The sequence below is a fragment of the Taeniopygia guttata genome, chromosome 9, assembly GCF_048771995.1.
Source record: "Taeniopygia guttata chromosome 9, bTaeGut7.mat, whole genome shotgun sequence".
NCBI lineage: Eukaryota > Metazoa > Chordata > Aves > Passeriformes > Estrildidae > Taeniopygia > Taeniopygia guttata.
The window spans coordinates 11601329-11613021 of NC_133034.1; the positions used below are offsets into that span (position 1 = coordinate 11601329).

Sequence of the window (11693 nt, forward strand, 5' to 3'; positions counted from 1 at the left end):
TTTGAAAGCATTCACTTCTGACATAATGCCTTAACTTTACTCCTCAATTCAAAGCTGTAAGTACTCACACCTTCCTGGCACTGAATGTAACATGAAACAATCAAACAAAATCTTTACCCAGAGAAATTCTGAAATCTTTAAGACAGGCAACCCATTTTTTAGCCCAATTACAAGAACAGAGAAGGTAATATAAGATGTCAGAAAAAAAAAATCAGAGAAAACATTAAAATAAATTAAAAAATTTAATTATGTTCAGCAACATCATCTCATATCATATAGTAATATTCATACATTTTGACAATTAATTTCAAAACATGAGCAAAAAACATTTCCTACAAATAGAATGAGTTTAAAACCAACCACAACCAAAAATCCTGAAGGCACACGAAAATCTGTTTCCCTGTCTCCCCATCTAAGAAAATACCTATGCATACAATTATCAAAACCTTAATATTGTCGAAGGTTTGTTCATTAATTCCTTTAACTCATCATGGAAATACAGGGCAGGGAAGAAGCACCTCTAAAGTTTTAGCCCCACTCTCCCTCACCAGAGCAGCTCCACTTCCCAGCAACTGACTACATGTCTTGCATTCAGGCTAATCTATGACATGCAATTCTTACAGTTCTTTGAAATCTATACACACATTTTTTGTTATATGTGTATTGAAAAATTATTTGCACTTACTTTTAGGAGTCACTTCACCTCCATTTTTTTCTAAAGCAGCTAAAGATATAGAATTTTCCTGAGCCTATTAAATTAAGATTTGAGATAATGTAAGAATACAGGTTAATGCCCGAACCCCATTCAAAACTTGCTACAATAAAAATGTATAAATATTATTTATTATAAAATCCATTTCCTTCTCTTACAACTGCTTCAAGAATATTATTTAAGCAGACAAAAAGGACAGATCAGACAAAAGAAGCAGTCTCAAAACATTAACTACTCAAAAAATACCTGAATATTTGTGTTCCAAAATTGCTCTGTACACAAAGAACAGGATAACAATATACAAAGACAGATTAAATGCAAAGGAATTTTCTCCTGCTACTCTACACCCTGCTGAAGCATGTAGTGAAGGGCAGTCAGTGGAAGTGGTGGTGAGGAACTTGACACTGGGGCAGAGACAGGATACTGTTATATAGCAGTGCACACATATACAAGGTGCTGTTCCTTATTAATTGGTTATATCTAGAACTGCAAGTTTACTACTCATCTGAGATACCTCACCAATGAAATTGCTCATTCCCTATTTGCTGTCCAGTGGTTAGCCAATACCAGGATTGTACATGAATATTCTATCAGTGTATCTGAAATAGATGGAACTACCAGCAGACTAGGCATTAAAAATTATGATTATGAAGCACAGCAGGTTTGATTATAACACACACAAAACTTAAAACTTAAGTTCTGCTGCTTTTGAAGAACAACAAAGCATTAAATACATGTTTATGAGACTTTAAAAGTCATGAGCATCTGCCCCTGACTGAACCATTTCATCACTCACAACCAGCAATGCATACAGGCAGAATGCAAACTGTTACAATTTACTATCTTTTCTGGTTTGAAAAAAATCTCAAACCAGAGGTTTATGCCACTTTATTTGTCTAAGATTAAATTACTGATTTGCAAAAAGTAACATTCTTATTTCTGAAACTGTGCATATAAAACACTGACCTTTTGTTTCTTTTGTTTATTTTTTCTGGCTTCCTCTGCTGCAATCCCAGCTGCTTCATTGAGGTATTTATTGCCCACTTTACTTTCAAACCATTTTAGGTCAACAAAGACTTCACTGAAGTGTTCACGATCAAACTGTGAGATTAAAGTAAGTTTGCAAACATTTGAGGGATGTCAAATTTAGAATGCCAGATTAACAATGTCTTTGTAGTACGTGCATTAGATTACACCTGGAGTCATCTGCACATAAACATTTTGCCCTAGAGATACAACTAAATAGATTAATACTAAAAATCCTGTTTCTCAGCAATTTGTAACATACAGCCAAGCCATATTTTGTTTTCTTTCAGTAAGGCAGCAAGGTGTAACAAAAAAAAATTAAATAACTTCTACATTTCAGTATCAACTCTAGAAGTAGTACTCATATAGGGTCCGGGTAATACAGCCTTATGCCACAGGTCTAACACTTTCACAGCTCTATCCAAGAACCAGAAAATAAGGCTGAAGCAGGGACAACAGATGATCTCCCTCTTTCCAAGTTCAGCAGAAGGTCTAATCCTTTCCATTTCAATATGGCCTATACATAACCTCATCTCTAGGATGGATTACTGCACCGGCACTTAACAGGATTACCTCCTGTACACCAGTTAGTTCATGAACAACACTGATGCCTGCTTCTCAGAGATGCTTCTTGACATTTACTAGTGATTTTCATAAAAAAACCTGGAAACAATTCTCCCTTCCGAGACCTTCAGACATACCCCACAGGAAACTACCAGCAGGGGAAACAAAGAACATCACTGCCTGCAGCAAGCCCTAAGAATACAAAAATCACAGACAATTCTGAGCTGGTAGAGACCCACAAGGATCACTGAGACCAACTGTTATGTGACTGGCCCTACAGGGACTGAACCCACATCCCTGGATTTACTGGCATCTGCTCTAACCAGCTTTACCTGATACTGCCACACACTTTGATGGGAAGTGAGTACCATGATTCTACTGGTGAAGCCTCATTTGACTTGCAGTATTAAAAGCATTGTGCTGGCTAAAGTACAGATCAAATTATTCAATCTTTTTCTATAAGATCAGACCACAACTGATTGGATTCCATCTGTTCAATACTAAAACAGCTGATTAAACCACCTGTAAAACACAGCCATTTAACAGTTCATTAAAACTACAGTATGGTGCATTTTAGGGTACCACACTGAGTTTAAATTCAACATTCTATAAATTTCAAAGTTACTTACATCTGACAATTTTGCAAGGTATTTCTCAAAACGTTCTAAATTCAGGTGCCCATTTTCATTGATGTAACCTGTTAAGAAAATTAAGTATGCTTTTGAACTAACAATTCAACAACTTTAAGATTTGCATTTAAATGCCGCACAGGTAATAAAATGCAGTCTTGCTGCCTCTCTAAGGAAAGTGTAGTAAATGCTAAACATTCTAATGTGAAAAAAAGGTCAATAAATACAAATACATCAGTGTTAATGCTTCTACTTTCCACAACTGAACTTAGTCTTCTCACCTCCCAGTTCTGGCAAGATAGCCATGTATGTTCTATAAAGCAGCGGCAGTGCATCATGATTAATGTGTAAATGAGGTAGATGAGGAATAAAATCATTTCCTACAAGGAAACCCATTAAGATCCAATCATCTATTATCCTTTCAATATCATATTCAAAAGAAATCTTGTCCTGGAGGAAAAATAAAAAGGAAAAAAGAACAACATTCAGGAGTATAATTTTTGTTGTAATTTTTGCATAAAGACTTCACACATTCACATATTTTTTCCCATCTCCGCTCCATTAGAACTTACTTTTACTGGGGAAAATTCATAATCAATATATTCTCTCATCAGTGATAAGTGCAGTAAATGAAACGTGGTTTCCTCTGGTGCACACACTCTGTAAATTATTCAAACCACCAAGTTAATTATTTATAAACACACTTTCAACATTAATATTAATAAGTCCAAGGTTACCCAAACACAAGAAATTTTACTAGGATTGTATCTTCATAGAAGAAGTAATGTATAAACATTTCCCTGAATCTTTTTTAGGATTAATCTGATTTAGTCTATAAAATTTTGCAGTAGAATCTTCTAAACACCAAATGTGATTGTATGGAGAAGAACTAACTTAGAGAACAGCTTTGTAGTTCCATGTTGCAGTAACTATTTCCTAAATCCTTATCCCATTGCTCAAAAAAAGAGACAAACTATTTTTCTAACTAGTCTGAATGAGAACAAAGTACACAGATTTCCATCTAAACCAGGTGGGCTACATTTGTAGTCATTTGAAATGCTTCTTGTAAGAGATCAATATGCTCAACTTGAAAACATACTCTGTATGTATTATTTTGTGGCTTCAATGCAGCACTAAAAGAATAACAAACCTACTGCTTGTTTATGGCATAGTCAAATAATATTCTGCTTTCCTTTCTTCTCTTTGCTAAAATTACTCATAAAAACCCTAAGCCAATGTTAGCCCCAAATCAGTTAATACCTACATCAAAAGATTAATGAGCTAAATCACATATTTCAAATTAATAAGGGACTATTTCACCTTGTAGATATTATAACTAGCTGAGATCACCTCCAATGACAAACCAGCATAAATACTTGTGTCTTCACACATAAATAGGAAATTTCAGAAATGATCCTAAGAGGAAGATGTGTGTGATAGCAGCCTTCAGATAAACCCATGTAAGACAAATTCTGAGCTACACTGAGCTTCAGAATCAATTGTGTCATTTTTTAAATGCAATTTTCATATTGGTATTAAAGAACTTTGGCAATCCGGTTGATGCTATAAGACTCTAGAGACATTCTGCCCTTATTCTTCATTGCACTGGACTTGAAAATCCTGATAAGACAAACAATTTCTCGCTATGAAAAAAATCATGGAGAGATGTCAATTTGTATGTATTTTTAGGATTTTCAAATTTCGGAATGTAAGTATCTCTAAAAGTGACAATATTGACAGAAGGCAATTCCTGTAACTTACAGAAGTAATTTCTTGTAATGAGCAAAATTATTCAGAAATTACAACATGGAACAATGCTGGGGGGAGAGGAGAATAAGTAACACCTTGCCTTTTGATTTCATACTTTCACTAATTAATCTTTCAAAAAGTAATCACACTCTTATTTGACTTTATTTTATTTTTTAGAAAGGTAAAACCAAGGTTTTACTTTGATTAGATGTAACGTCCTTAAAAAATATTGCAGTGCTGCATGCCAACACTACCCATGAGTATTAGTGAAATGTTGACTGCAAAGACTGAAAATAAAGCATATTTCTGATGTTTGGCAATTAAATATTCCATTATTAGCAAAATTTATGCATTTATCTAAACATTTATGACTTATCCCGTGGTATCCAAAATCCTTTCAGTGTCAGAAATGTTTATTTCTGTCTCTCCCATCTTCTACCTTTATGTACCCAATATATACTTAAGGTCCTTCCAAGAAGGAACCCAGCCACAGGAACAGTTATAAATTATTCCTGTATTACTTCAGCACAGCTCCAGGTACATGAACATCTCTGGAACAAGTCACTATCTTCTGACTGTTTATAGACCACGAGTTATTTCAATTGGGCAAACCCTCAATAACAACATCTACCCAGCCATTTCAAGAGAGTTTAATTTAGTAATTTACATTTATGCACAAAACCTCAGAGACAGATAAATATACATATATACACACACATTTTAGAAAGCTAATATCTGCCTAACACAGTTATGGAAACAGTGTCAATACAGCCCAGGTTGCTCCAATATTACATGAAGAAAAAAGCAAAACATACCGAAGTTTTAACGATTTTTTTATCAGCTGTTCTGACAGCATACATTTTTTCATGCAAACCAGTTAAAATGCACAATTCAGCACATTGATTTCTCTAATTTCATGATACTTCTAACCCAAAGAATAAACTAAGACTTCATTGAATTACTATGCAATCAATAAAAAAACCCCAAATCACCACACACACCTGTTTTAGTCAACCAGTATGTTTTGGATTTAATTTAACAATAAATAAAGTAAAATTAAATCAATTCACCTTTGAGCCTTTTTACCACCAAATCTGACTTCTTCTCTTAAGAGTGCAAAGTGTGCCTCATGACTTGTTAATCCCAGCATTATCTATTACAAAGAAATATCAAAAAGATCTTAAATTTTTTTAAACTTTTCAAGCAGTATAAAGAAATGTTGATGTTTAGTTTCATTACAAATTCAAAAGTTTGCAGGAATACAAAATTATATGCTTGCTTCAAACCATTTTAAAATCCTATAAGCTTAGGAAGATATCAAAAATGTAGACACTTGACAAATCCCTGTTGTTCGTATTATTTTAATTGCACATACCAAGTCAGCATCTAAGCCATAGAGACAGTGCCTTGTGTTTGGATCATGATGGGGCTTTGCTTTTTCTGATCTGATGAACTCCATAATTTTATGCTCGCCTTCCCCTGGAGTCTGGACAGCAAAACAAACAAACAAACAAAAATAATCAGCAGTAAGTATTATTTTATAAAAAAAAAAAAAATTTAAAATAGGATAGTAAGAAAATATAATGACCTCATGGCCTGATAAGTAGACTGTTATTCCTTGCCAGGATTTGTCTGTGGAAATCTTCATATTTACAAAATATTTAAGATGCTCATTCAATCTGGCCATGAATTCAGTTCCTGAAAACAGAAACCTAAGTTAAAGTTTTTCATTAGTTTGCATTTACATATCACAAGTATTAAAAGAAATGCCAACAAATAAATCTTCTGCCAGAGATGAAGGAGATGACTGGTTTCTTTCCTAAGACATTTCACTTTTTACATAATAATCTAAAAATTTTTTAGAAAAAGATAGCATTCCAACCCTACTGAATGTTACTAAAACTTTTGTACAAACTTTCTTAAGCCTTTATTGATTTTGTCTTCTATTTTTATAAAAACATGCCTAAAGATAGGGAAATAGTACCAAAATACAGATGACGAACCATAAATACTTAAATTTAGATAATCGACAAGTTATCTTACCCGGTGTAATACAGTTGGAGTCAAATCTAGCTTCTGTAGGGAGCGTTTCTCCCTTTTCCAATGCCTTTTTTATTTTGTCCTCTGCCTCTTTTGCTGATCTAAAACAAAACAGCATTGGAGAGAGAGTAGAGAATGAATCTTCTTATTCAAATGTTAATATCCTAAGTACAACTTTATGACAAAATAGATATAGTTGATTATTTAGAGTGCTTAAAAAATAAAAAAGAAGAGATACTGAATTCCTGAATAGAGTTTGAACTTTTCTGATACAACTAAGGTAGCTTAAAAATAGCACGTTTTTCATAGAAATGTGATAATCTGCTACTATTCAAATGCAGTTACTATTTAGATTACCAAAGAGATCATACAATAGTCGATCACAGTGAATAGCTATTAATGTTGAAACAACAGGAATATTTGTTATCTAAATATCTGAAAATGCTACCCTAGAACAATAACCTTAACATAGTTAAACAAAGCAGCAGGTGTGGAATTCCAAGGGAGTCATGAGTGAACAATTTACCATGCCCAGTAATGGAGAAACTAACAACATCATGCCAGACTTTCCTGGCCAAGAATTTCCTAAACACTTCTGAACCAGAAATAAAGTAACCACCAAAGTCTTAGGTTTTTGTCTGGCCCTCAATTCTGCTACAATTTTCTATTTAGAACTCTTAATCTCTACTTCCTCTCAACCTCTTAGATTCCTTAAAGAAAAAATCACATCAAAAATCAAATCACAAAAAAAAAATAAAATCCAGTTGCTTGAAAATGTTTTCTCCTGTTCCTTTCCCGCATCTTGTTTACGCTGCATTTCGCTCACCATCCAGGTGCTGTCAGAAAACTGGCTATTTTTCCTTATAGCAATCTTTAAAAAGCTTCCAAATCTCCCAAAACATTACTGCAATTCTTAATCCGCTTGTAGCTCTGTGTCTGAGCTAGCTTGGTAACTGGTATCAATAGGAAATCAGTTTCATTAGAAACTTGATTTTTTTCTATGCCTTCCACTACAGCTACCAAATAGGCATTATCTAGAACTAGCATTACCAAAGACTCTCACAGGTTATGAAGCATTTGGAAACATCTGGAAGAGCTCCACAGGTACTTTCATAAGAAAAAGCTCCCCTTGTCACCAAATTCCACATACACAGGGAAAATTTACGTAACAATCAAACTTTCTTTCTGGAATGGATTTAACATTTTACAGGTAGTTACCCTCATTCAATTAAAACTACTGTCAAAAGCACAACCACTCACCATCTCTTTTACTTTTCATGGCACACATTTCAGTAAGTGGGTTCTTTTAAGTGTTTACTTTCCTCAAGACAGAGTCAGAGCTGATCTTCTTACCTAAAACGTCTCCCACGCTGCTGATTCATTTTCGCTCTTGGAGCTACTCCATCAACCGCCATGAAGAAAACCTTTCTTGGTTTAATAATGCGAAACAGTACTTCCAAATAGTGAAAAATATTGGCAAAAATCTTATCTTCTGAGATTCTGAAGTGGACATCATCATCATTGGGATGTGAACACTGATGTATAATGCCATTCATGTCCAGGTACAAGTTGTCAAATTCTGGAATCTGCAAATGCCACAGTTAGCACCGCTTGGTGAATGCAGCCGCTGCCCAAGGCACACCTGCCCAAGGCACACCTGCGAGCACTCTGGAAATGAGCTGAGGTGGGAAGACCTCTGAGGAACCTCCTGCACACCAACAGGCACAGTAAGAATATCTGGACCGGGTATGGGTTTGCCTGCACATGCAGTCTGTTACTTTGAGTTTTGTCAGTGAGCTAAGTCAGCTGAACAGGTTACTACTTTATCCTGGCTGTTTCTGGAACTTCGAGACTTTTGTCCCTGTGCTCCGACTATCTTCTACATTGTAAAATGGAAAAGCAAACCAAAACCACTGTTTTCAAGAAGATTTTTTTTCTTTTTTTGTAAGCCTGCACATTTAATCGATTCAACCTTTCATAGCTGCACTATAAACAACAAAAAATACAAAACTGAGCATGCAATTTCCAACAATATTTCCAAGCAAAGATGGCTTAAGAACCTTTAGAGTTCTCCCCCTGTTCAGCAGCTCCTATCCCAACCACTGTATGCTGTCTCTTTAGTTATGCTTGTGAGCATCTTTGAGTCTAGAGAGTGGAAATTAACACCAAAAGCAGAGAGCTGGCAATAATAATATCAATTTATTACCCAGACTTTCCAAACATAATTTCTCTTTTGTTTAAGTTCTCTGCTCTTCTAACAGCATTATCTATAGCAGTCATACTTTCTTTTCAAGAAAAAAGAAAGCCTTCCCAAATGTACACAAGCAACATACAGAGCACAAACACTGGTAAACATATGACACAAAGGGACCAGTACTACCTCAGTGTCACCAAAATGCACCACAAGAGTAACTGACATTAAACAAATCTATTCCCTAATCCCTCAGTAAAACTGCTCACAAAAATCCCCCTATTATCACACCTAGGAAAAGGCACTGCCAACTTGTTACAGTTTTTTATACAACTGCTGCTCACACATCTTTAAAGGCACCTTGTTGGGCTTGCATTCATCCTCCAGATGCAAGAGGAAATGGTGAAGAGAAGAAATTAGAGGTAGGATCAGGAATGATCCCCAATCAACTGCTGTAACTAGCCTTCTGTTGCACATCATGATCTTTAGTATGGTTCAATTCAGCAACCAAACTGCTCTCAATGCTTTCAGATAAGTGAGCAGGGCAGTGCACAGACAGCATCATAAAGACACAAAACCAAAAGCTTTTACATGGAAGCAACATACATAAAAGGTCCTATGTTTTCTTCAAGAAGCACAGCTATAATATGATTTAACAATAATGCTGTTTTATATAGATAGTAAAACAGCTTTTTGATTTATTGGTTTGGTTTTTTTTTTACTCTTAGCATATATTCTAGATGCCAGCATGTGTCAGTCTGTATCTTCAAGTGATCTGGAAGGGTTACGTTGTGTTTACTGTTTGTCTTAAGAGCTCTAACTGCCTCTTTTAGAAGGCATCAGGGGTAGCACCCTTTGCTGCCACTCCACTGGTTAGAGCAGACACTGCTGCCTCCCCAGCTTGCCGAAGTTCTTCAGCACAAGTTTAAAGATGTGTCAGCAGCCCAGGCTTCTAAGGAAACAGCAGAAAAGGCAGCATAAACTGCTGCCACCTTGCTACACAGATAACATTATACACTTCAGAGAAGGACAACAAATCATAAGCAAAGACCTAAGCTTTGAAAACTGCTTTAAAACTAGCAGATAAGGCCAAACATCCAGGCTGGGAATCACTTGAGCTGGGCACCTTAGTTACACTGACACAACGGCTATTTAATCTTTAAAAATCACAGGTGTTTAGGGAAAATGTATTAATATTCAAACACACTCTCAATTATCACCTATCTCAGAAGATCCTTACTCAATCTATAAAACCACATCTGTGACACCAGCTGAAAATGATAATTAGAAACGCTTGTATCCAACAGGTACCAAACATGTCATCTCTGAAAAGATGACGTCTTTGCCCAACTATTGGAAATATGATTTACGGCTTGAGTTTTCCAGGCTTGAACATACTTCCCGGTTCAGCTGCTAACACAAACTGTCCGACGCAGGCGACAACAAGGAAACGCAGCAGAGCTGTAAAACCTGACCCTCGTCATTACCGCGCCATTGGCCGTCAGCAGCTGTAACTTTTCCGAGCCCAACAAGGAGTAAACTCCGACCTCGGGCTCCCCGCGGGTGCGCGGCCGGCGGGGGCTGAGGCAGCGCTGCGGAGCTGCCGAGGGGACCCAGAGCGAGGGGAGAGAGCCCGGCGGGGCAGCGGGGCGGCCCCGGGCCGGGACCCGCCGCGGGCCGGCCGCTCCCGGGGGAACAGCGCACTCGGTCGGGGACTGCTGCAACCATCGCCGGTCCCAGCCGCGGGCACTGCTGCCTGCCAGCGGCGGGCTCGGCCCGGCAGGCAGGCTGTCAGGGGGCACCGAACGCCTCACCGCTCCCCAGGGATCGCCCACCGCCGTCCCACCGCTTTTGGCCGCTCCGCACGGCGGATCCCGCTGAGCCGGGCCGGGCCGGGACTCGGTCCCGCAGGGCCGCCCGGGGACGGGGCCCGCGCGCTCTCCCCCTCTCCCGTCCCGCTGAGGGGCCGGTCAGGACCCCCGGGGCGGGCCCGTGTCAGGCAGCGCCGCTCCGCCTCCAGCTCACCTGATGCTCCTTCAGCACCTGGCTGAGGCAGGGGTACCGCTCCGAGATCCACCGGTAGAACTTGGGGACCCCCATGGCCACAGCTCCCCGCCGCCCTCACAGCCCCGCCGGAACCAAACACGGCGGGCCGCGCTCCGCCCTCCTTCCGGCGCGCCGCGCTGACAGCGGCCGAGCGCCCGCACCGAGAGCGAGCGGGCACGGAGCGGCGCCGGAGCGGGGCGGGCCTGGCCGGGGCGGGGCCGGCGCCGGGGCGGGAGCGGGGCGGGCCCGGGCCGGGTCCCACCCCTCGGCTGCCTCACCGCCGCCCCCGGTACGCAGCGCGGGGGAGCGCAGCGAAGGCGCGGAGTCCCCTTTGCCCTTGCCCCGCGCCAGCCCGGGCCGCAGAGCTGCTCCCCGCGCGATGGCAACGCTCGGTGAAACAGCTCCCCGGGCGGCTCTCTGCGCGCCGATAAACCGATAAAGCCTGGGAGAAAAACAGAACGTCAGCGCTCAAACACAACACCGGAAACCTTGTATGCTCCAAATATTTTACTAGGAAAACTCGTCACGTTTATGGGACAGTGCCAACACATCTAGATTGCCCATTTGATCGACAGAGAAACAAACGCCCTAGAAGCAGTTGCAGAGCCATTATTTTACTTTCCCAAACCTCTGGATTTCAGCTGAACAGAGCAAACACTCGAGTGTCACACGGGTGTGTGAGCCTGTAATCAAAATCTTAACAGCGTTTGTTTCTCAGAATAGCAGAAACAAAACC

At 39.3% G+C, this 11693-nt stretch overlaps 1 protein-coding gene across 8 annotated transcripts in view; it reads right to left on the bottom strand.

The window, feature by feature from the left end:
* XRN1 (5'-3' exoribonuclease 1) overlaps positions 1 to 11180 on the bottom strand; it is a 40972-nt gene extending 29792 nt beyond the window's left edge. For 4 of the 8 annotated variants that reach the window (XR_005981323.2, XR_005981324.2, XM_041718031.2 and 1 more), the window contains exons 1-11: positions 10937 to 11179; positions 8074 to 8306; positions 6724 to 6821; positions 6269 to 6378; positions 6056 to 6166; positions 5751 to 5833; positions 3504 to 3591; positions 3213 to 3381; positions 2932 to 2999; positions 1679 to 1813; positions 686 to 749 (exon numbers count right to left, since the gene is read on the bottom strand). Coding sequence is in view for 4 of the 8 variants with exons in the window: in XM_041718031.2 (XP_041573965.1) it covers positions 686 to 749; positions 1679 to 1813; positions 2932 to 2999; positions 3213 to 3381; positions 3504 to 3591; positions 5751 to 5833; positions 6056 to 6166; positions 6269 to 6378; positions 6724 to 6821; positions 8074 to 8306; positions 10937 to 11011 (1234 nt within the window). In the remaining 4 variants the exon portion in view is untranslated. Of the gene's footprint in view, positions 1 to 685; positions 750 to 1678; positions 1814 to 2931; positions 3000 to 3212; positions 3382 to 3503; positions 3592 to 5750; positions 5834 to 6055; positions 6167 to 6268; positions 6379 to 6723; positions 6822 to 8073; positions 8307 to 10936 lie in introns of those variants that run through there. The other 4 variants (XR_012057335.1, XR_005981325.2, XM_030280839.4 and 1 more) reach the window with 3 other exon arrangements.
* Between the last annotated feature and the right edge of the window lie 513 nt (positions 11181 to 11693).